The sequence below is a fragment of the Vicia villosa genome, linkage group LG4, assembly GCF_029867415.1.
Source record: "Vicia villosa cultivar HV-30 ecotype Madison, WI linkage group LG4, Vvil1.0, whole genome shotgun sequence".
Taxonomy (NCBI): domain Eukaryota; kingdom Viridiplantae; phylum Streptophyta; class Magnoliopsida; order Fabales; family Fabaceae; genus Vicia; species Vicia villosa.
In genome coordinates this window covers 171626280-171652357 of record NC_081183.1, presented here as the reverse complement: position 1 = coordinate 171652357, position 26078 = coordinate 171626280, and the positions used below count along the sequence as shown (strand labels likewise).

At 38.0% G+C, this 26078-nt stretch overlaps 1 protein-coding gene across 1 annotated transcript; it reads right to left on the bottom strand.

The window, feature by feature from the left end:
• Positions 1-1013: 1013 nt before the first annotated feature.
• LOC131600297 (zinc finger protein VAR3, chloroplastic-like) lies at positions 1014-3685 on the bottom strand. Its single transcript, XM_058872480.1, has 6 exons — positions 3186-3685; positions 2826-2943; positions 2369-2703; positions 2143-2274; positions 1964-2062; positions 1014-1877 (listed from the first exon to the last, which is right to left on the bottom strand). The coding sequence occupies exons 1-6, from the start codon at positions 3536-3538 to the stop codon at positions 1406-1408; spliced, it is 1509 nt and encodes a 502-aa protein (XP_058728463.1). The 5' UTR covers positions 3539-3685; the 3' UTR covers positions 1014-1405.
• Between the last annotated feature and the right edge of the window lie 22393 nt (positions 3686-26078).

Genomic DNA, 26078 nt, shown 5'->3' with positions numbered 1-26078 from the left:
TATGTTATTTATTTTTAATGTTAAATTGTTATTGAATTTCTGTTTGGTGATTGTGCTGGAATTAGTTGCTTTATAAAAAGGTTGTCTTTGAAATGATTTTCATGAAGAGTGTTTCCAATTTCCCAAATACTTATGGGAGTTGGAGTTTGGGTTTTCCCTCAAATACTCATGAGACCTTTATCAGTACTATGAGTGTTTGTTAATTCATGATACCTTTCCCAGTACTATGAGTGGTTGTTAATTCATCCAGCTAAGAAATATCACATTACGATGCAGCTTCTCATCAAACACACGTCCTCAGCTGTTGCAAACGCAAATACAGACTCAAACCACTCTCTTGTAGTCTCTTGGTTCAGTTTCAAACTAATAAAGTCAGTTAATTATTAGAACTCTTTTCTCATTTTGATCTACAGTTTTTTCACAATATTTATGGTCATATTAGAATGGCATATAAACATTACAACACACGAGCTTAGATTCTGGGCATTAATTTGAAGTTTTTGAACAGTCACAACTTTCTTTTTTAAAATATATACTATACTTATAACAAGCTTCAATATTGCCATCTATGTAGCAACAAATTAAAAAATTCCCTTAAAATTCTGAACATCAAAAACCACATCGTAAAATATTATGTTGTCAATGGTGTCGCTTTAGCAAGAATAGTGCAGTTATGATAGTGTTTGGCACAATCCCATTTCTTTGCGAGCCGTCTTTGACTATGGCTGATGTCGTGGAAGCGAAGTGCAGCATTCTGCTTATCTAGACTCACTACAGTCCCACCTAATGGAGACAAGGTGGAAGAACATGAGTTTGAATCTAATGAACAAGATAACATTTACGTGATGGAGCTTAGAAAAGTGAAGATGAGTTAGACACAAAAGTGTAAGTTTGATTACTTTTAGAAGTTGTTTTTGTCATTTCGAATACCATGTCATTATGATTACATTTAGAACTTATTTTGACGAGAAGTGACAAAGTTGATTATAATTATTAAATATGATTGTACTTCTAATATATTCTCCTTTGCCAGCCAACACTGTCTTTACAATCAAACTCATCTCACTTCAACTAGAATAAAGAAAAAAGCATAATGTATTCATTATATTTGACCACAAAAAATCCTAATTTTATAACTCATAACTCATAGCATGGATGTGCCAAAACTTTACTCCACCGACCTTAATGCAACCTATGCTTCCAGTTGCAACTCAACAAAAAGTAAGGAGCCTCACAAGTATGTTACATATATTGACTCTTGGTATTGGCCATAAAATTCAACGCTTCATACAAACATTAGAAGTATAAGGTCAAAGTCTCTCTTCCTAGAATTCTACCTTGCATTCTTACTCTTTCCAAATCATTCAGCCATCTCTTCATCATCAAAGTCTCTCTTCCTAGAATTCTACCTAGCATTCTTACTCTTTCCAAACCATTCAGCCATCTCTTCATCATCAGAATTCGGATCATCAGAAGAACTAAACTCGTCATTGGTTTCATTTTGCCACGAGTGCTTTTTGCACTGACTTAGCGGCTCATTCTTATAAGCTTCTCCCCTTTCTGTCTTAGACATGCCAGTCTTACCTCCAGCAATAGGAAAAGCTAAAACTTCTGAAGTATCATTTGAGTTCTCTAAATAGCTATGATGTTCAATTCCATCTTCTACAAATCTCCACTTTTGTGAATCTCTATTTCTGCTCTTTCTTTCCGACACCATTGGTGATTCTTTGTTACTATCAAACCGATATCCTGCAAAAGTCAATCTGCTATCTTCTCCTTGAGGTTGAAGGGAAGAGTTTGAAGTAGTTGACACCTTAGGTCTTCTATGATCACATTTCAGGCAAACCATGTTTCTTCTGAAATTGATGTAGTTGCACCTACACAAACAGTTTTCATTTGAATACCAAGTTAAAAAAAAACAAAAACAAAAAAAAAAAACCGAAACAAAATAACAATAACTTACGATTCGCATTCCCACTCCCCTGGATTAACACGGCGATTTGAAGGCCCTTCTTTGCATTGCAAACATCTTGTATTCCTTGCAAAATTGAGGAAGTTGCATCTGCATTTACCAAATTAACAGTCTTACTTAGAAATTAAATATTAGTCATACAAAAGCTACATGATATAATTGGTCCTTACTTGTTGCATATCCAATCTCCTTTCTTCAAAGGTAAATGATTATTATCCTCCTTCAATTGCTTGATTTTTTCCTCACAGAAGTTGTCACAGTGCAAGCACTTGATATTTCTCGCGAAGTTGTGAAAATTGCATCTAGCAATGAAAGCATAAACAGGCATAAAAAGAAGAAGAAAAATAGTGCAAATGTTTTACAATAAATGATTACTGGTTAGAAATAAAGCCATACTTGGGGCAAAGCCAATCGCCTTGTTTCATAGGACCGTGTTTTTTGCCTTTATCTTGTGGATTGTGATAAACATCTTTGACAGCAACCTCTGTGGTGTCTGAAAAATTGGGTTTTTGGTCTTCAGCACTGCACTCTACTATCTTTTTCAGCAGTCTTCTAACAGATTCTTTTACCATTTTATTCAGAGATGGTTTGTTATCCACTGAACCAATAATTGGGTCAAGCCCATAAGTCAAAATAATACGCATAACATCCATTGTTCTTCCACCTTCATTCTCACGCGCGTTCACGAATGCCCTTTCACAATTCCCCCTCAAATTACACGAGCTGCACACCTGGTCGTAGCATCAGTCAACTGAAGTTTAGGAAAAAAATTGCCATATAGAAGCGAAATTGTGAACTGTGCAATAAAGAAAAGTAAACGACTGTAGAAACATGGTCATCAATCATCACCAACATTTCCCTCATCAATGCCCGCATATGCTCTTAGACGCTTTCCTGAGTTGATCACTTTCCTATCTAAGCTTGGACATCCAAATGCTACAATAACTCCTATATCTTTTCGAGACAAAAACCTGGCGGAAAAAAAGTCATTTGGAAAATTATGAAATAGGTGTGATTAGCTATAACAAAATCATTTAAGAAGTACTTTATGCATACAACAACTGTGAATTGAAACAAGGCAACCATTACACTACCAATGTCATTTAGTAATAAACACAAACACCTTGCCTACGTACCTAAACATCACATTCAAAACCAACCCTTTCACAAACAAAACAACTCAAATTACTTAAAAGATCACATTTTTATATACCTTAAAAGATGAGAATGGTCTCTACCAAAGTTAAGGCAAGCGGTTCTAATAAGATTGGATTCTTTTGAACCCAATTGGGGATTCAAAAAGGGGTTACCCTCTGCATGGAAGTGACCCTTTTTGAGCAAACATTCCATCAAGTCTACCCATTCAGGCCATGGATGAGAAATCTGAAACGCGGGTTTCTCTTCATCTTCTCGTTGTTGTTGATTCCTCCATTTGTATTCATTCAATTCGTTTTGGTTTGGATTGGAAAGAGTGTGAATGAGTGAAGTGAGGACAGTTTTAACGTTGAAATTTGTTGTTGGGTTGTAGTGAAAGTGATGACAACGTTTCAAAATGTTTCGAATCATTCCCAGTAATCCTTATGGGTTCACCTCAATTTCATGCGTGGTGATATTTGATTTTTTTTCAGCAAGCTAAATGCAGAAAATTACTTGAGAACGGAAATTAGTTTAATGGTAAAATTTATGCTACAATCTAATATTTCATCACTATTACATATTCATTATGTTTATTAGATAGGTGTAAAGACTTAGGGTGTGCTTGGAACAGCATAAAAAGGAAAGAGAGAAATAGAGACGAGTAGGGACGGCAATGGGCAGCGTATCGGTAAGGTACTATAGTACCCATCCCCGTACCCGCGGTTAGAAAAAATCCCCGTATCCGAGTCCATACCCGTTTGGGTAACAACTTTACCACCCGTACCCGTGCCCTCTGGGTATGTATGTACCCATACCCGTACCCGTTACCCGCATTTCTAATAAAAAATAAGTATATCAACTATAAAATATCATATCATTTTAAGTTTTTAGTATCATTTAAATATTTTCAAAAAACTTATTGTTAAATTATGAAATAAACAAACATTTATGTTACATATGTAATGGTTTAACATCGATGTATTTTTTAAAATTGATAGACATTATAGTAAACTTCAAACATTTTAAAGTGAGAATTGGCGAATTATGTCTCTCTCAAATCCTCTGCTAGGGTTTGTAGCGAGCGCGGCAAATGGGAGCGGTAGTATACCTCAAACTACTTTGGAAAAAAGCACGGCGGAAATAGACTTGCAGGAGAGGAGTACTAAAAAAGTGAAGGAAGGTGTGGGCAATAGGAGTGGGATTGGTATCTCGTTTAGGGATATCATGGCTGGCCAGGGTGGTGATGATATGGAGGAAGAGCATGGAGTCAGTCAAGAAACGCTGGCAGATATAGAAGAGGAGGTTGGAGATATTAGAGTGGAGGAGGAGTTGATCGGGGGATATGAATGTCCTAACTTTATATTTTTAGAGAAGGAAGAGAAGCGGATTCGAAGGCCGTGGAGGCGAGGAGTTATAGTCAAATTGCTGGGTAAAAGAATTGGCTATAAGGCGCTTGAAAACAGGCTGAATCAAATGTGGGTGAGGAAAGGAGTCATCAGCATCATTGATCTAAGTAACGACTATTATCTGGTTGCGTTCTCGCATGAAGATGATAAGAAAGGAGCAATGATGAATGGGTCGTGGTTCATCTATGACCACTATCTTACAGTCAAGGATTGGAGGCCGAATTTCCAACCAGAGATTGATACAATTGATGAAGTGGCTGTGTGGGTTAGGATATCGGGTCTTCCTATTGAGTATTATGATGCGAGAGCTTTATCGTTCTTTGGTGATCGTATTGGTCGCACGGTGAAAGTGGACAAGACCACGACGAAGCAAGAGAGGGGAAAGTATGCGAGAATTTGTGTCTCGGTTAATCTTTCGAAGCCTCTTCTTGCCATGTTGAGAATTCAAGGGAGTAGTTACAAGATAGAGTATGAAGGGCTGCATTTGCTATGTCTTGCTTGTGGGAGATATGGGCACTACAAAGAAAGTTGCCCGACTTTGGCTTCAGAGAAATCTATAGGAGAGGGAAGTAACCTTACTGGGAAGAAGATAATTGAAGGTGTGCAGGGTAGTGGGAGTATGCATGGTGAACAGAGGAAGGAAGAAGGACCTTGGAGGATTGTTCAAAAACCGAGGAGAGGGAGGAAAACGGTGGAGGGCCGGAAAAACATTGGTCCGGGGAGTGTTAATGGTGCAGTTAATACAGGAGGATCGCGTTTTCTAATTTTAGACAAGGAAGATATAACTTTAATTGGAGATAATAGCATTGAAAAGGATGGTCATTTGTCTGATCCGGATTTAAACCAATTGCCTTTTATAGAAGTGGAAGCAGAAAAGGTGGCAGCTGGCAAGGAGGTAGGTGCTACCGGGGAAGCGTTGAAAAATATTAATAATGATGAAATTATAGTATCAATAAATAACCTGGCATTAAATGGCAGGAAAGAGATTGTAGAGCAAGTGGGCAAGGTGGCCCAGTTGTCAAAAAAGGAAAATAGGAAACAAAGAATAAACATGATAACTAAAAAGGCAACACTAGCGACACGTGGGGGGATTCAATTGAAAGAGAAATCTGGAGGGATGAGTAAATCAGGTGTGGAGGGTATGATGGAAAGCTTTAAACCAGGTGATTTGAGAGAGGCAGAAAAATATGATTGCTTTAATTTAATAAAAAGAGGGCGAAAAGAGTTGGTGGGGCCAGACAATAAAACAAGTAGTAGTGAAGGGGTGACAGACGTCATGCATGAAGAGGGTGTTAGTCATGCAGCAGAAAAAAATATAATTGATGTTGACAAACCACCTGACATAAATGATAATCCTAATAAGAATAACATATCCTTATTCGGGGATTCTCAGGTTATGGCTCTCAGTGACATGCAGAGTGAAGATAACAATATGGAGGAGGTTGTGGAGGTGGAGGAAAGTGTTGAAATTGTTAAGGAAACCCCTTAACTTTTGGAGTTCTGTTTCACCATTTCCTTGTTGTTTAATGATGTGTACAAATATTAGAATTATGTGTTGGAATTGTAGAGGAGCAGCCAATAAAGCTTTCTATCGATATTGTAAGCAATATCTTGATAGTAATAAAGCTAGTATTCTTGTGATTTTGGAGACTAGGTGTGACCCGCTGAAGATTAAGAAGAAAATAAACCAACTCGGGTTTGATGCTATGAAGTATTCAGAGAACATAGGCTTCGCTGGAGGTATTATCTTAGCCTGGAATTCTAATGTTCTGAGAATTCAGGTTAGCAAGATTGATAGGCAGTTCATTCACTCTAAAGTTAGTATTGATAATGAGAAGGACTGGTGGCTCACGGCCATTTATGCTAGCCCTAATGAGAGTAGTAAAAAGATGCTTTGGGAGGAGATGGAGAATATTGCTCGGGATATGAAGGAGGGTTGGATTCTAGCAGGAGATTTTAATGATATTTCAAAGATTTGTGAGAAGAAAGGTGGGTTGCCGGCTTCTATGCAAAGATGTCAGAGAATGAGAACAAGAATGGACAATTGTAAGGTGGACAACTTGGAGACGCGTGGCCCTAAATTCACTTGGAGGGGCCCTATCTTTCATGGTGGTCAAAGGATTTATGAGAAACTTGACAAAGCTTTAAGTAATGATGAGTGGAGAGTTCAATTTCCGGATGCTTCTGTTAAAGTGTTAATGCGTGTGGACTTTTCAGATCATCACCCTATCCTCATTAGTTTGTATGAAGAGAATCATAGTTATCGCAAGCAGCCTTTCCGTTTTGAGAATGCATGGCTCATGCATGAGACGTACCAAAGTATGCTTCGAGAGGCTTGGAGAGAGGATCAAAATATCACTCAAAACCTTAAGAATGTTATAACAGGAATTCAATCTTGGAAATTTGAGACTTTTGATCAAATTAAGAGGTTGAAACAGTGGACTATTAGAAGGTTAGAAGGAGTCCTGTTTAATCTTCAGCTGAGAGATAATGTGGGGGGTATGCGTAGGTTGGAGAAGAGTCTGCAAGAGGATCTTAATGACATTCTTAATAAAGAAGAGATGATGTGGTTCCAGCAATCTAGAACGATGTGGTTATCTGATGGCGACAGGAATACCAAATACTATCACATGAAAACCTTAGCTAGAAGAAAAAGAAATAAAATTGTGATGCTCAAGGATGCGAATGGTGTCTGGATTAGTGACCATGAAGCTTTAAAAAGGCTTGTCACTGATTTCTATCAGGATCTTTTTAGATGCCAGCATAGTTGGTGTAATTGGAGTGTGTCGCAAGTGAGCTATCCTAGTCTCAGTGCTGAGAATCTAGAAAGTCTGAGTAAGAATATTAGTGGTATTGAAGTTAAAAATGCCCTCTTTTCCATGAAACCGTGGACTGCTCCAGGACCGGATGGGTTCCCTCCGGGTTTTTATCAAAGATCTTGGCATATTGTGGGAGCTGGCCTGATTCGATATGTTCAAGAAGTGTGGAAAACTCCTAGTTTACTGATGGATATCAATAAGACAGATATATGTCTTATTCCTAAAGTGGATGATCCTACCAGTGTGGTGCAGTTCCGTCCTATTTCGCTTTGCAACACCTTATACAAAGTCATCAGTAAAGTGGTCGTGGGAAGGTTAAAGCCCTTCATGCCTTTCCTTGTTTCTCCTCTTCAAACTGGCTTTGTGCCAGGGAGATCTATTCACGAGAACATAATCATTGCTAAGGAGATTATGCACTCTATGCAGAAGAAAAAAGGCAAGAAAGGTTTCTTTGCTATTAAGATAGATCTTACGAAAGCTTACGATAAGCTGAACTGGGAATTCATTTGGCGTATTATGGAGGAGATTGGGCTTCCTAAAGAGATGGTTAATGTCATTATGCATGGTATCACTAGTGTGGAGACGAATATCAACTGGAATGGGAGCAAGAATGAATTCTTTAGACCGCAAAGAGGAATCAGACAGGGCGATCCTATGTCTCCGTATATTTTTGTCCTGTGCATGGATAAGCTGACACATCTTATCGAGCAAGCTATTAATAATAAGAAGTGGAAACCTTTCAAGGTTGGTAGAGGTGATGTTGGCATTTCCCATCTTATGTTTGCGGATGACCTGCTTAATTTTGGAGAAGCAACTGAAGTTCAATTGCGTTGTGTCAAGGAGACGCTTGAGAGCTTCTGTAGAATGTCTGGTCAGGAGATAAGTAACGACAAGTCCAGTATTTTGTTCTCTGATAATGTTTCTAGGAATGAGAGGAACCGCTTGGTGCATTTGTCTGGTTTTCGAGAGACACGGAGTTTTGGCAAGTATCTTGGCATCCCTCTAAAAGGCAAAGCTATGAGGAAACAGGATTACCAATATGTCATTAATCAAGTAGCAAACAAGCTGTCCAGTTGGAAAGCTAGGCATCTATCCTTTGCAGGTAGGATCACCCTAGCCAAAAGTGTCATCGAAGCTATCCCTATTTACCCTATGATGACTAATCTGATTCCTAAAAGTGTGATCCAAGATATTCATAAGTTGCAGAGAGACTTCATTTGGGGTGACACGGATTTGAAAAAGAACTACCATGCGGTTGGTTGGAAGAAGATCACTAGAGCTAAAAGTGAGGGTGGTCTTGGCTTAAGAGATCTGAATATAATGAACCAGGCCTGTATTATGAAACTTGGTTGTAAGATCCTTAATAATGAGGAGGATATGTGGTGCAACATTATGAGAAGTAAGTATCGAGTGGATAGTAATTTTGAAGGTCTTCATGCTAAGAATTCAGATTCTAATCTCTGGAAGAATATTGTTAAAACATCGTCTCAGCTCCTGGAATTTGGTCTCTGGAGTATTGGTGATGGGAGTTCTATAAAGGCTTGGAGTCATAGTTGGATCGATAGAGGGATGCGGTTAGATGAGTCTGATATTAACATTCTGGTTAATATGAGAGATTGTTTTGTTAGTGATTTGGTTGATACTAATGGTGAGTGGAACTGGTCGTTATTGAACTGGCTGCCAGACAATGTGAAGATGAAGATGGCAGCGATTCTTCCCCCGCTGAGTGAAAATGATAATGATCAATTTGGTATTGCTACCGATGAGGAAGGCGGATTCTCTATTAGCAGAATGTATAAAAACCTTGATGTTGTTGGTGTTCCGGAAGCTGATGATAATTGGAACAAAATCTGGAAGTTAAAAGTTCCTGAGCGTGTCCGTTGTTTCGTTTGGCTTCTTGATCGGTCACCATTTCTAGTAAGTTTCCGCACCTTTTTCTGACTGAAATTCGTAATCTTGGTAATACTAAGTGGCATTGGCATATGTTTTTAAAGTAAGTTTCTTGTTTTTCGGTTGTATGGCTTTGTTGCATTTTAATGTGTTTTGAGTATTATAAAAGTGTCGTTTTATGTGCTGGTTGTTAGTTTGTTTTTGGCCAGGTTGATGCACGGGAGAGATAGAGACTTATGGCGCGTACGAATGGAAAAAGAAGCCGAAAAAGCCAAAGCTGAGGGCCACACGGGCACCCGTGTGCATGCACACGGTCCGTGTCAAAAAGTGGCTAGAAAAGCAAGTTTGATGCAAAGACAGAGGTTTCACACGGGCACCCGTGTGCAGGCACACGGTCCGTGTGAAAAGATGCAGGGAACGTGTGTTTTTGGCCCAGGAGCAGAGAAACAACACGGGCGCCCGTGTTGTTGAAGCGTGCTAATTTTATTTTCATTATTTTTCTCACCTGAAGGGGACCAGTAAGGGTATTTTTGGTACTTCAGTTTCAACCTGAATGGAAGTGAGTTATAAGAACAACCTTAGGGCAAAGAGAAAGACACTTTTTGACGTACGAAAGAATTGCAGAAGAAAGAGGAGAGCTCTCAAGGGTTTTGGAGAACAGAGATCTTCAAGAGCAATTGCGATTGAAGATCAAAGCAATCCTATTTTCTTGTAATGTCTAATCTTCCTATTGTATTTTCTTTGAATATTATGAGCGGCTAAACCCCCCAATGCTAGGGGGTGTCCCTGAATTGCTATTGTCATTGAACCTAATTTCCTTTATGTTAGAGAATATTTATGTGTGTAAAATTATTTGATTGTGCAAAGTGCTTATTGCTCTATCTATCTGACAAATAGATTTTTGATTTACGGTTAAGGTTTAGGTCGGACAAACCACCTTATCGCTGTTTGCAAAATTATATTACGATTGTTATTGCTTAGGAATGAGGATGCTTCGTAGTAACCATAATAATCTTGATAAATTATATTGCGCTTGATTACTTCTTGAATTGCTAAGGAATTAGGATACAAGAAAGTATCAAAAGGTTTTCCTCTGAGGAATTAGGGAAGATAACTCTTGAGATTTGGTAATAGTTCATGTACATTGATATTTTATAACTAAGGATTAAGGGACATTGCAAGGCAATTCATACACTCACCCTAGCATATTCTCTCATATTGTTTTAAAGTCACATTTACGTCTCTTATTGATTTGTTGTCATTTATCATTATTTCTAGTAAAACAACAAAACCCCCATGATCTTTTGTTCAATTGAATCATTAAAATAACTTATATTTCCTACGCAGTCCACGAGATCGATATTTGGGATAAATCCTATTATTACTACATCGGTAAAAATAGTACACTTGCTATTTTCCGATCAAGTTTTTGGCGCCGTTGCCGGGGACTGCCAGAAATATAAGTTCAATTTTTATTCAATTGAAATTTTGTTGCTCTGCAACCAAAATTTTCCTTTCTGTATTTTGATGTATTGCTACTAATAATTGGCTAACCAGTGGATGCGAGGTAAGACCTCAGCTGAACTTCTTTTTGACGCAGAACCAGAAAGATCATTGCGTACCAGACTCCGTGAAGCTAGGCAAGAAAGACCGGAAACATCAAAAGCAACACTGACAGTTTCTGAATCTGAAGAAGAGGAAGTAATTTCGGTTCATTCCGAACATTCAGACACCGAGTCTGAAACCATGGCTGCAGACCCACCTCCAGTGGAGAGACTTCTGGGTGATTATGGAGGAAAAAATGCTCCAACTGGACGGTTGACAATAGTAAATCAACCGGTCAATGTTGCTCATTTTCAGTTGCACCCTTCAACGATCCAGCAACTCGAAAAGAGACCTTTTTCGGGAAAAATCAATGAAGATGCAAATAAGCATTTACAGAGATTTCTTACGATGACCACGTCGTTGAAAATTGAAGGGCACTCCGAGGAAGCAAAAAAATTGGTAATGTTTCCCTTTACTCTTTCAGAAGATGCTGAATTGTGGTTCTACTCTCTACCTACCGGGAGCATTACAACTTGGCAACAGATGGAGACGAAATTTCTCAACGAGTATTTTCCTACTTCTGTGTATATCCGCAAGAGGTATGACATAGTGAATTTTAAACAGAAGGAAGGAGAATCACTTGGAGATGCATACAAGAGGTTTAAACGATTATTGGTTGCATGTCCTACTCATAACATGGACGCAACTGAACAAATGCAAAATTTTATGAATGGCCTCAAGATGAAGACTAAGCAACTCATTGACACAGCTGCCGGTGGCTCATCTAATTTTACAACAGCCACTGGTATCAAGAAGATCATTGAAGCCATTGCTGCGAATGAGCATTTGGAATTATATGATCGTAGTGTAAGCCAGCCGGAAGGGATGATTGATTTAAAGTTGGCTAATCAAGTTGTGAAAATGGAAGACCAAATTGCAGCTGAAGTCGAGAGAAGACTCAAGAAGATGACTGTTGAGACTCAAACTGTGGCTCAAGTTCAACCGGCTCAGACGGTCAGTTGTGAGATTTGTAATGGTCCTCACCAAACTGTGTATTGTTTTGCAACTCCGCAACAAATTGAAGAAATCAAGTTCTTGAAGCAGAACAATCCTTATTCTAACACTTATAACCCGGGATGGAAGAATCATCCAAATTTCTCATGGAAAGATCAACAACAAGTTCCTCAAAAGGCAGAATGGGAAGTAGCTATTGAGAGATTGGCCGGACAATGTTCCCAGTTTCAAGAAGAGACAAGAAACAACCATAGGAACACAACAGCTTCAATAAAAAATCTGGAAGTTCAAGTGGGTCAGATAGCACAACATCTCACTCTACAGGCACCAGGTACTCTTCCAAGCTCAACTGTGGCAAATCCAAAAAACCAAGAAAAAATTAATGTGGTTACAACAAGAAGTCAGAAAGCGCCAGAGCCTGAAGAAGAAGAGGAAATAGATGACAACTTAGTCATAGAGGTAGATCTAGAAATTAGAGAAAATCCGAAAGAGCCTAAAGTAGTGATATCATCGGTGAAGCCACTAGAAGAGAAAAATAAGAAAGAAACTAAACCGGTGGTCAAATTACCATTTCCCTCTAGAGTGGCCAAGAAGGATTCGAAAGATAAGGATTTTGAGAAGTTTGCTGCAATGTTCAAGAAGTTAGAGATTAACTTACCCTTCTTTGAAGCACTTGAGAATATGCCTTTATACAAGAAATTTATGAAAGAGGTAATTTCTAAGAAAAAACAAGTGGGAGATGAAACAAAAATTGTGACTGAAAAGTGTGGTCGAGTCTCGCCAGCAAGGAAGATCCCCATCAAGAAGAAAGACCCTGGAGTGGTGGCGATACCGTGCACCATAAATGACAGAGTGTTCAAAAAGGTGCTAACTGATTCTGGTTCTAGTGTGAGTCTGATGCCATTGTCCATCTTCAAGAAGCTGGAGATTGGAAAAATAAGCGAGAGTGAAACAAAGTTGCAATTTGCTGATCACACTATTAAGAATTCATATGGGATAGCCGAAGATGTAATGGTAGAGATTGACAAGTTTGTTTACCCAGTTGATTTCCACATCATGGATATTCCTGAGGATGAAGAGACTCCAATCCTTCTTGGGCGACCCTTTCTGCTTACGAGTCGCTGCAATTTGGATATTGAAAAAGGGGAACTCGTAGTTAAATCATTTGATGAGGAGGTAACACTGAAGGTGTTAGAAGTCAAAAAAGAAGCTGCTGGTAGGAATAATCAATCTAAAGTTGGTATGATCAGAAGTGAGGGAGCCATCAAAAGTCCACACCATCCCGAAAAAGTTTCAAGTATCATCTCTAAGGTAGCCTCAACTCATACACCTATAAAAATTCCTGCGGTAATTCAAGAAATCAAGAAGAAGAAAACAGTGGAAAGTAAAGGTGAGAAGATGAAAGTGGGTAGTAACTTGAAGAGAAAAGTGGTCCATACTTCTCGACTTCATAAGTTTGTGGTTACGGAAGTGACAAGCAACCAGGTTTGGAGGAGGAAGTACCCGCCTTAATAAAGGGTAATGGACCGTCGAGCCAAGCGACGTTAAACGAAGCGCTTCGTGGGAGGCAACCCACGGTTTTAATAGTGCGGTTTACTTTTTGTTTTGTTTTTCAGAAAATAAAGAAAAGTGGGTCTCTCTGGTGAAAGCTAGGAAGCGGAAGCTGGAGTCGCAGTACCCTCTGTGAGTTCACCCTCGCTATCTCGAATTGAAACATTGAGGTCAATGTTTCGTTCAGGTGTGGGGGAGGTTCTTTTGTTATTTTATTGCTGTGCTTTCCGTTTTTGAATTTAGTTTGGTTGATTTGATTGTGTTCGTTTGTGTTACTTTTATGTTAAAGTATGTTTCTTTCAAGTTTGTATGGTGTAGTGCTGTCATGGTGTTACCAGGTGATTGATACAAGTCGATGGGGAGCAAACTAATAGCTAGTGGTTGAACAACACATTCCACACTTGATCTCCGCAGGCACCACGGAAGCTGACACAATCAAAGGGAAGAAGGTAGGACGCAAAAAGTCAACACTGAACCAAGAGAGAAGTATGGTGTACTTTAGATGAAAGGAAACTGCAGGACACCAAGAGCACCTCGAAGCATGCAAGCTTAACCGACCCGGTGAGATTTCAGAGCCAAATTCATAACACCACATGAGAGTCCAGTCAGGTATGGCACTATTCATTTTGATTTTGTGTATGTTCTCATAACACAAGCACACCACGAGAGCGCACACTGAGGCAAGTTTTTTTTTTCGTAACCCCGAGCCTTTCTAGCCATCCTGTATGCATGATATCCATCGTCAACCCCCTTTGAGCCGTAATGTTTGTTTTGTTCTTTGTTGTTATTCTCGTTACCACCCACATATTTACTATTCATGTTATCGCTCGGCATTAATGTTATTCTCTTGAAAGACACAAAAGAATCTAAGTGTGGGGTTGTAAACCATTGAGAAAAGGGCAAGAAAAAAAAATAGAAAGAAAAAAAAAAAAGATGAATGTTGAACTTGTGAAAATCCAAAGAGAAAGTTTGAAAAACAAAAGGAAGAAAAAATCCTTAACCCTTGCCCACGTATATGAAAGACCATGTGAATGACTCTAAAAAGCTAAAAACAAGATGTCGAAGGTCTTAACCCCATTCTTACGATTCAAACCACTAAGAGTAGAAACGTGAACCCAACATAAATGCCGAGCACCAAAACCATTTGTTATCCCATTCCTTGTTACCCCACCAAACCCAAGCTACGTTACAACCCTAAGACCTCATGAAGTGTGTGTAATCTGTGTGTGTAGTGGTTAGAGAATATATTCAAAGTTAAAACTAATATGCATGCCTTGGTACTGTGAGTGTAGACACTTTAACCCGGAGAGATTTTGTGAGAGTGTGAAAAGCTTGCAGGTGAAAACGTGCTCGAAAGTGATAATGCAGTTGATAGTTTGAAGAAGGAAACCAGAAACTCGATTGCTAAGTGAAGGAATCTTGCGAAAAACCTGATTGTGTTGTGGAGAAAAGAATCTCGTCGGTGACCTCTGTTTTGCCTCGATACATCACTTGAGGACAAGCAATGAGATAAGTGTGGGGTTGTGATCGGTCACCATTTCTAGTAAGTTTCCGCACCTTTTTCTGACTGAAATTCGTAATCTTGGTAATACTAAGTGGCATTGGCATATGTTTTTAAAGTAAGTTTCTTGTTTTTCGGTTGTATGGCTTTGTTGCATTTTAATGTGTTTTGAGTATTATAAAAGTGTCGTTTTATGTGCTGGTTGTTAGTTTGTTTTTGGCCAGGTTGATGCACGGGAGAGATAGAGACTTATGGCGCGTACGAATGGAAAAAGAAGCCGAAAAAGCCAAAGCTGAGGGCCACACGGGCACCTGTGTGCATGCACACGGTCCGTGTCAAAAAGTGGCTAGAAAAGCAAGTTTGATGCAAAGACAGAGGTTTCACACGGGCACCCGTGTGCAGGCACACGGTCCGTGTGAAAAGATGCAGGGAACGTGTGTTTTTGGCCCAAGAGCAGAGAAACAACACGGGCGCCCGTGTGCAGCAACACGGCCCGTGTTGTTGAAGCGTGCTAATTTTATTTTCATTATTTTTCTCACCTGAAGGGGACCAGTAAGGGTATTTTTGGTACTTCAGTTTCAACCTGAATGGAAGTGAGTTATAAGAACAACCTTAGGGCAAAGAGAAAGACACTTTTTGACGTACGAAAGAATTGCAGAAGAAAGAGGAGAGCTCTCAAGGGTTTTGGAGAACAGAGATCTTCAAGAGCAATTGCGATTGAAGATCAAAGCAATCCTATTTTCTTGTAATGTCTAATCTTCCTATTGTATTTTCTTTGAATATTATGAGCGGCTAAACCCCCCAATGCTAGGGGGTGTCCCTGAATTGCTATTGTCATTGAACCTAATTTCCTTTATGTTAGAGAATATTTATGTGTGTAAAATTATTTGATTGTGCAAAGTGCTTATTGCTCTATCTATCTGACAAATAGATTTTTGATTTACGGTTAAGGTTTAGGTCGGACAAACCACCTTATCGCTGTTTGCAAAATTATATTACGATTGTTATTGCTTAGGAATGGGGATGCTTCGTAGTAACCATAATAATCTTGATAAATTATATTGCGCTTGATTACTTCTTGAATTGCTAAGGAATTAGGATACAAGAAAGTATCAAAAGGTTTTCCTCTGAGGAATTAGGGAAGATAACTCTTGAGATTTGGTAATAGTTCATGTACATTGATATTTTATAACTAAGGATTAAGGGACATTGCAAGGCAATTCATACACTCACCCTAGCATATTCTCTCATATTGTTTTAAAGTCACATTTACGTCTCTTATTGATTTGTTGTCATTTATCATTATTTCTAGTAAAACAACAAAACCCCCATGATCTTTTGTTCAATTGAATCATTAAAATAACTTATATTTCCTACGCAGTCCACGAGATCGATATTTGGGATAAATCCTATTATTACTACATCGGTAAAAATAGTACACTTGCTATTTTCCGATCACTTCTCAACCATGATCGATTGCTCACGCACCAGCGTATTAGTTTATCTGGGTTTGGTGGTGATGGTTGCCCTTTGTGTGGTGCTGTTAGTGAGACCTCGTTGCATGCCCTTAGAGATTGCAAGTTTGCCAAAAGTTTGTGGGATAGTATTGTGCCGCTCGAGGTCAGGTATGTTTTCTTTCATACAGGTTGGCAAGATTGGCTGGATTTAAACATTCAGAACAAGCTTATTGCAAATTCGGATTGGTGCTCCATTTGGGCATTAAGCTGTCATTCTTTATGGTTTTGGAGGAATAAGGAGTCGCACGATAGCAATTATGTGAGACCAAGCAATGCTAAGATTATCATTGAAGACAAAGCTTTCCAATACAAGAAGGCGATGGAGGTTAATCATAAGATTATGGAGAGGAGTATAGAGACGAAACTTGTGAAGTGGAGTCTTCCTAAACCCTCATTTGTGAAACTTAATGTCGACGGTGCTCATGATAAAAATGGTATGTCGGGGTGTGGGGGAATTGTGAGAAGTGACAAAGGAGATTGGCTTGGAGGTTTTTCGAAGAGTATTGGTGTTTGCAGCCCTTTCATGGCAGAGATTTGGAGTATTTTTAATGGGCTTAGTGTGGTTGAGGAGCTTGGGTATAGAAGAGTAGAAGTCGAGACTGATTCAACTAAAGTTGTGGAGTCTATTCTGAATGGGGATACAAAGCATATGGCTGTGGGTAGTTTGATTTGCAGAATTAGAAGCTTGATATCAAAGTTTGAAATGGTGGACCTGCATCATGCTTTTAGGGAATCTAATCAGTGTGCTCATGTCCTTGCTCGAGAGGGGAAGAAACATAAGGGATTCTATGTCTTTTACAGTGATGTTCCTCCTTGGTTGAAGAATCTGGTTGATATGGATAGAAGCGTTTCTATTCATTCTAGATCTGTCCTTTTGTAGTTTTGTTTTTGGGCTTTGGCCCTCCATATTACCAAAAAAAAATAAATTTGATAGACATTTATTTTAATATAATAATATAAATCAAAATATATAAATATATATGTTGTGCGGGTATGGGGCGGGCTGAGTACTAAGTTGCCCATACCCGCTTATTTAAGTGGATAATTACCCGAGCTCGTACCCATTTATGCGGGTTTTTACCCTACCCATGAATATTTTTGTGGGTACCCACTGGGGATGGGCCAAATTGCCATCCCTAGAGACGAGAGAGCTTGAGGAGAGAGAACGTACTTCTCCCGCTTGGTAGATAAATGAAATTGGTGAGAGAGAAATAAATAACATGGGACCCACACTTTTTCTCTTCTCTTCAAATCAGCGAAGAAACACAAGAGAATGTACTAATATAACAATATTTCCACTTTTATCCCTTTACTTCAATTTAATTGTGGCATGAATAATTTTAATGTTGTATTAATTCTATAAAATAATAAAATTAATATTTACATGCAAATTTTTTAGGGAGACAAATATATTATTACATTTATTAATTAATCACTAAAACTTAATATTAAATTGATTAAGATAATAAATAAATTATAATTATATTATATTTTATTAAAAAGTAATTCAATCTTTAACATAAGGATAATTTTGTCTTTTTAAAATCACACACACTTCTCTCTCTTGTATTTCTTTTGAAACAAACAATATAACAAATTTACTATATTTCTCATTTATTTCTCTCTTCTTATACTCTATCTCACCTTATTCTCTCTTCTCAATTTCCTTTATCAACCACACACCCTTAGAGAAAGTTACAAAATAATTTTAAATTTATTTATTATGAATAATAACCATTTCAACATTATAATTAAATATTAAATAGAAGAAATTTTACACTATTATTTAATTGTGATGATTAAAATTTTATTAATATTTGTCTTTTATCTTATTTATTTTGAAAATAACATTATTGATGCACTGATTGTATAATTTTTTTTTAAGTGATAGTATATAGTAATTAATCTTTTATGTTTAATGAAATATTTTTATGATATTTTTAAAAATTTGAGATTTTTTTATTCATATGATTATATAATTACTTTTATAAAAACTTTAGATTCATTTTATAAAGATATTTTGTTTTTCTAAAACAAAGTTTATATCCGCAAAATTTTCATATGAACAATGAAATACATTGAGAAGTTGCACAAACCTCCATCCTTAGGTTACAAAACCCATTGGGATGCATGAAATTTGATTTAGCTTTTAGGAAATAAAATCTAATCCAATTAAAAATAATTGATAATTATCAATTGTGTTTGTTAGTGATAGCTTTGATTAGGATGTAGTGTTGGATGCCAAATTTTTTAGAATTTAACATGTCAAACCCCTAAATTATACATGTCATTCCCCAAACTTTTAAAAAGACTAAATTGTCTAACCAATTTTCATTATCACATTTTCAAAAATTTACGTGAAGAATCGAATTTTTCAAATTTTCTGTGTCACTTGTGTATCATGTTAATACATAGAGTTTGACTGATTGTTCATTGTGATTCACTCATGAGCTTTTAAGCAAGAGTGTACTCTGTTTAATCGGAAGTGTATTTTTCTGTTTTTGATCTTTTGTTATTATCACTAAGGTGATTGTGGGAAGTGACATGAGATTCTCATATCTAGGAGTGTCCTAGGTAGAAGTTGCATAAGGTAGTGGTTAGGTGATAAGTTGTAAGTTAGGGTTGTTTAAGTTTTAAACTAATACTATCATAATGGATTTTCTTCTTGACTTGAATGCCCCTAAAGTAGGTGAAGTTGCACTAAACTGAATTAATAATTGATTTGTTTTTACTTCCTATATGTTATTAGTTGTTATTTGTTCTCTCAGTAATATGATGTCTTAACATTGCTTTCAACATCTTGTTTTGTCATCTTGGTGTTGGGACATCATATTCGACATATGTTTTCAAGATGATTATTAGAGTCCTCTGTAACTATTTCATCACTACTACTAGTATTCATAGTAGGAAATTCCACCTCAAAACGAGTTTTCTCCGTTATAGTTTCTAAAAGGTTTATCCATTGGTTTTTACTAATCTTCTTCTAAAAAAATTATCTGCCAACCAAGTAAGTTGTTTTGACATCAACCTTACCCTAAAAAATCAATAACAACTTAACGGTCACATACTTTTTTATCATTTGTTTTCTGCAAAATTTATTATACACTTATAAAACCACCTCAATGTATTTATAATACCTTGACCTCAACTCCCATAGCTTGTTCTTGTCAAGAGAGTGTTCACTAGTTGATGATGAATGAACAACAACGTTTGAACTTTCTAAAATATATAGACAACATAGTTTAGACCCTTTAACTATGATCACTTCATCATGCAAAATCTTTAACATCCCATGTTTAACTCTAATGTAATAGCCTAGATCATCAAACATACTTATGGAGAACAAATTACGCTTGAGTTCTGGAACATACCTCACATTGTGAATAAGAAACTCACGATCATCAAACATTTTAAGTCTGACAGTACCAATACCATAAAATTTGCAAGCCGAACTGTCACCAAGGCGAACTTCTCCAGCTTGATCCAACTTCAAAGTCTCAAAATATTCTATTCTCGAACACAAGTGATAAGAGCAACTTGAGTCTGTGACCCAACTATCTTCAGTCCCCAAACTCGATACTACTAGTGCACCAACACTCTCGTAACCTTCCTCATCTATGGTCACCGCAACTTGAACATTATTATCATTGACCTTTCTCTCAGGACAATCCTTCTTTAAGTGACTAATTTTCTGATAATTATAACATTTTATCTTTGATTTGTCAAATCTCTTTGATTTGGTCGTCCCTCTAGGCCCAGTTCCACCTCTTGAGACACTCAAGCCTTCACCACTATCATCAATTTTCAAAACTTTCCCCTTTAAAAATTCTTTGTATTTAGTTAGTTATAAATATCTTTAATCAATTAAATATAATTTTATGTCATGTCACTTTTTTATTTTAATTTATTTTAAAAAAATTAAAATTTTATAATAGTTTATACTAAAGATATTAATATCCAACTTAAGTTAATAGGTGCAAAGAATTTATTACAATGTTTCAGAGATTTTCATGCAGGTGCTATTTTATCTAAAGCAAATACATCGTCTTTTTAGCTTTGATCCCTAAAAGCAAAGATCCGGTGGGATTGGACGATTACCGCCCAATATGTTTGGTCGGAAGTATTTACAAGATTGTTTCTAAGGTGCTTGCGGAAAGGATCAAAAGAGTCATTGGTAAAGTTATCTCGCATAGCCAAAGTGCATTCGTGCCCGGGAGATAACCTTTAGATGGCGTCTTGATAGCTAACGAGATAATGGATTATGCGACCAAAGAAAATAAGAGTTGCTTGCTTTTCAAGGTGGACTTCGAGAAGCATATGATAATGTGAGTTGGTCTTTTCTTCATTATATGCTTTCATCGATGGGTTTCGGAGCTTTGTGGTTAAGGTGGATTAAAGCGATGGTTTTCTCAAGTCACATGTCGCTGATGGTGAATGGATCTTCCACCAAAGAATTCATGGTGGAAAAAGGTTTGAGACAAGGAGACTCGTTGTCTCCTTTTCTCTTCGTGGTTGTAGCCGAAGGATTGAAACAGTTGATTAACAAAGCGATGGAGATTGGAAAATTTGCGGGGATCTCGATTAATAGGAGATGTTTTATAGATGTGCTTCAATTCGCAGACGATACGTTATTGGTGGGGGATGGAAGTTGGAGTCACATTTGGGCCATTAAAGCGATCTTAAAGGGGTTTGCGCTTATTTAGGGACTAGGAATCAATTTTCATTAGAGCAAACTCATTGGTATAAATATCGATTCTCGGTTTAGGGAAGTGGCAACGACGTTTCTTGCCTGTAGAAGAGAAGAAAAGGTCTTTATATTCCTTGACATATACATTGGGAGCAATCCTAGAAGGATTAATACTTGGGAACCTTTGGTGAATAACGTCAAGAAACGGTTGGCTAAATTGAAAGGTAGACTCCTTAGCATCGAAGGGAAACTTACCTTATTGAAATCACCAAAGAATTCATGGTGGAAAAAGGTTTGAGACAAGGAGACTCGTTGTCTCCTTTTCTCTTCATGGTTGTAGCCGAAGGATTGAAACAGTTGATTAACAAAGCGATGGAGATTGGAAAATTTGCGGGGATCTCGATTAATAGGAGATGCTTAATAGATGTGCTTCAATTCGCGGACGATACGTTATTGGTGGGGGATGGAAGTTGGAGTCACATTTGGGCCATTAAAGCGATCTTAAAGGGGTTTGCGCTTATTTCGGGACTAGGAATCAATTTTCATCAGAGCAAAGTCATTGGTATAAATATCGATTCTCGGTTTACGGAAGTGGCAACGACGTTTCTTGCCTCTAGAAGAGAAGAAAAGGTATTTATATTCCTTGGCATATACATTGGGAGCAATCCTAGAAGGATTAATACTTGGGAACCTTTGGTGAATAACGTCAAGAAACGGTTGGCTAAATTGAAAGGTAGACTCCTTAGCATCGAAGGGAAACTTACCTTATTGAAATCGGTTCTTAGTAGTTTAGCGATCTTCACACTTTCTTTCTACAAGGCTCTGAAGAAGGTGGTTGAGAAAATTACAAAGATTCAAAGCAATTTCTTGTGGGGTGGGACGACGGAGAATTGTTGCACTCATTGGGTAAGTTATGACTCGGTTTGTTTACCGATCGAGAAAGGAGGGTTGGGGTTGAGGAGGATTGATGAATTTAATGTCGCCCTCCTTTGCAAGTGGAAGTGGAGGATTCTCGAGGAAGATGGTGCTTTGTGGCATGACGCGCTGAAAGCGAGATATGGAGATTTGAAGATCAAAGCCATCATTGGAAGTGGGAAAATAAAGGGGAAGGATTCTATCTCAAAGTGTTGGGCGGATATTCTGCTGTTGGACAGTAATGTCCATGAAGACTTTTTCAATTTTTTGTGCCGTTTTTCTGTCGGGAACGGTTATACGGTTTCATTTTGACATTCATTATGGATGCGCGAGGGAATTCTAAAACTGCTTTTTCCAGTTCTGTTGATGTTTCTTTGCTTCAGGATGTGTCTATTGCGGCAATGGGGGGGGTTTTGGCGAAACGACGACTGGGAGTGGGGCGACTTTGGCATCTCTGTTAGCCATCTGGGCACGACTGTTGTTGCTGCTAAAATGGACCAAATGAAGCTACTGCTGCGTCAATACAACATTGAGTTAGAAGCCTCAGACAGCGTCAGTTGGACTATTGGCACCGACGACGATTTTGTTAGAACAAGATTTGTTCTGATCAATTATCTTAGTTTTGATGATAACAATAATATGAATTTTGCTTAAGATAATATGGTACTCTAATCCAATGCAATTTCCTTTTCAGGAAATATATATAGAGTATGCATAATTCAGCGCTCAGAAGCTTTGTCTCAAGGGTTCAGCATGCAACATCAGAACATGGTCTGGCAAGACATCAGAAGATGGTCGAAGCAGAATCAGAACATGGGTCTATGGAAGCATCAGAAGAACATAAGATCATAAGCACTGAAGTTCTGATGGTATCACGCACAGAAGCACTTCAAGGTCAGAAGATCAGAAGATGCTATGCACCAAGCTGTTTGACTCTGATGATATTCAAACGTTGTATTCACAAACATCAGATCAGAAGGAAGTACAAGTGGCAGGCTACGCTGACTGACAAAAGGAACGTTAAAAGCTATTAAAGGCTACGTCAGTAGACACAGCGTGAACAAGGCTCGAGGTAGTTGACAAAAGCGTATAACATTAAATGCGATGCTGTACGGAACACGCAAAGCATTAAATGCACTCAACGGTCATCTTCTCCAACGCCTATAAATATGAAGTTCTGATGAGAAGCAAGGTTAACGATTTTTACACCTATTCTGTGAATATCAACTTGCTGAAACGCTGTTCAAATAAAAGCTCAGAATCTTCATCTTCATCAAAGCTCACTACATTGCTGTTGTAATATATTAGTGAGATTAAGCTTAAACGTTAAGAGAAATATCACAGTTTGTGATTATAGCTTTTAAGAAGCAATTGTAATACTCTTAGAATTGATTACATTAAGTTGTAAGGAACTAGAGTGATCGTGTGGATCAGAATACTCTAGGAAGTCTTAGAGGTTATCTAAGCAGGTTGTAACTAGAGTGATCGTGTGGATCAGTATACTCTAGAAAGTCTTAGAGGGTATCTAAGCAGTTGTTCCTGGAGTGATCAGTGTGTGATCAGAAGACTCTGGAAGACTTAGTTGCTGACTAAGTGGAGAACCATTGTAATCCGTGCGATTAGTGGATTAAATCCTCAGTTGAGGTAAATCATCTCTGCGGGGGTGGACTGGAGTAGTTTAGTTAACAACGAACCAGGATAAAAATAACTGTGCAATTTATTTTTATCTGTCAAGTTTTTAAAGCTACACTTATTCAAACCCCCCCCCCCCTTTCTAAGTGTTTTTCTATCCTTCAATTGGCATCAGAGCGCCGGTTCTAAGGTGCAAGCACTTAACCGTGTTTAGAAAAGATTCAGGAAGAGAAAAACGCTTCAGTAAAAGATGGCTGATGAAACTGCAAAGTCTACACCTGCATCTACATCTGGCTCTGCTGAGCAACACAACGGTAACAATGGTTATACTAGACCGCCGGTATTTGATGGTGAAAACTTTGAATACTGGAAAGATAAACTGGAAAGTTACTTTCTTGGTCTAGATGGTGATCTATGGGATCTTCTGATGGATGGTTACAAACATCCAGTAAATGCCAGTGGCGTAAAGCTGACAAGGCAAGAAATGAATGATGATCAGAAGAAGCTTTTCAGGAATCATCATAAATGCAGAACTGTTTTGCTGAATGCTATCTCTCATGCTGAGTATGAGAAGATATCTAATAGGGAAACGGCCTATGACATATATGAGTCCTTGAAAATGACTCATGAAGGAAATGCTCAAGTCAAGGAGACTAAAGCTCTCGCTTTAATCCAGAAGTATGAAGCCTTCAAGATGGAGGATGATGAAGACATTGAAAAGATGTTTTCAAGATTTCAAACTCTTACTGCTGGATTGAGAGTTCTTGACAAGGGATACACCAAGGCTGATCACGTAAAGAAGATCATTAGAAGCTTACCCAGAAGATGGGGTCCTATGGTGACTGCATTCAAGATTGCAAAGAATCTGAATGAAGTTTCTCTGGAAGAGCTTATCAGTGCCTTGAGAAGCCATGAAATAGAGCTGGACGCAAATGAGCCTCAAAAGAAAGGTTAGTCCATTGCATTAAAATCCAATATCAAGAAATGCACTAACGCTTTTCAGGCTAGAGAAGAAGATCCTGAAGAATCAGAATCTGAAGAAGAAGATGAATTGTCCTTGATCTCCAGAAGGCTAAATCAACTCTGGAAGAACAAGCAAAGGAAGTTCAGAGGCTCTAGAAGTTCAAAGAAATTTGAACGTGGAGAATCTTCTGATGACAGAAGATTTGACAAGAAGAAGGTCATGTGCTATGAATGCAATGAGCCTGGACACTTCAAGAATGAATGTCCAAAACTTCAGAAGGAAAATCCCAAGAAGAAGTTTCATAAGAAGAAAGGTCTTATGGCAACCTGGGATGAGTCAGAAGATGATTCAGACTCTGAAGATGAGCAGGCTAACTGTGCGCTGATGGCGACAGAAGATGACGAATCAGAATCTACATCAGAATCAGATTCTGAAGAGGTATTTTCTGAACTTACTAGAGATGAGTTAGTTTCCGGTCTAACAGAACTTCTGGAAGTCAAGTCTCAGATTAGTCTCAAATACAAAAAGCTGAAAAAGCTATTTGAATTTGAAACAAAGAAGCTTGAGTTGGAGAATTCTGAATTAAAAGAAAAACTTTTAAAATTATCCAATAATGTTGGATCTCCTTCTGATTCAGAAAAATCCACTCCTAGTCTAAACCATATTCTGAAAGAATATGATTTAAGTTTCAGGAAGTTCTTATCTAGAAGTATTGGCAGAAGTCAGCTAGCTTCTATGATATATGCTGTGTCTGGAAACAAAAGAGTTGGCATTGGTTTTGAGGGTGAAACCCCATACAAACTTGAACCTGTTGATGAAATGAAATTCACATACAAGCCATTGTATGATCAGTTCAAGTATGGCCACTCCCATGATATTAGGCACACTTCACATGCTCAAAGTTTTCACATAACACACACCAAAAAGCATGTAACACAACCTAGGAAATATCATGAAACTCACATTAAAAATTATCATGCTGTTCCTCCTATTGCTTACAATGTCAAACCCAAGTTCAATCAGAACTTGAGAAAATCTAACAAGAAAGGACCCAAGAAGATGTGGGTACCTAAGGATAAGATCATTCCTATTACAGATATCCTTGGCTGCAAAAAAGGACAAAGCACAACATGTCATGGTACCTGGACTCTGGATGCTCACGACACATGACAGGAAGAAGGTCTATGTTCCAAGACCTGGTGCTTAAGTCTGGAGGAGAAGTCAAGTTTGGAGGAGATCAGAAGGGCAAGATAATTGGCTCTGGAACTATAAAGTCTGGTAACTCTCCTTCCATTTCTAATGTACTTCTTGTAGAAGGATTAACACATAACCTCTTATCTATCAGTCAATTGAGTGACAATGGTTATGATATAATCTTTAATCAAAAGTCTTGCAAGGCTGTAAATCAGAAGGATGGCTCAATCCTATTTACAGGCAAGAGGAAGAACAACATTTATAAGACAGATCTGCAAGATCTTATGAGTCAGAAGGTGACTTGTCTTATGTCTGTTTCTGAAGAGCAGTGGGT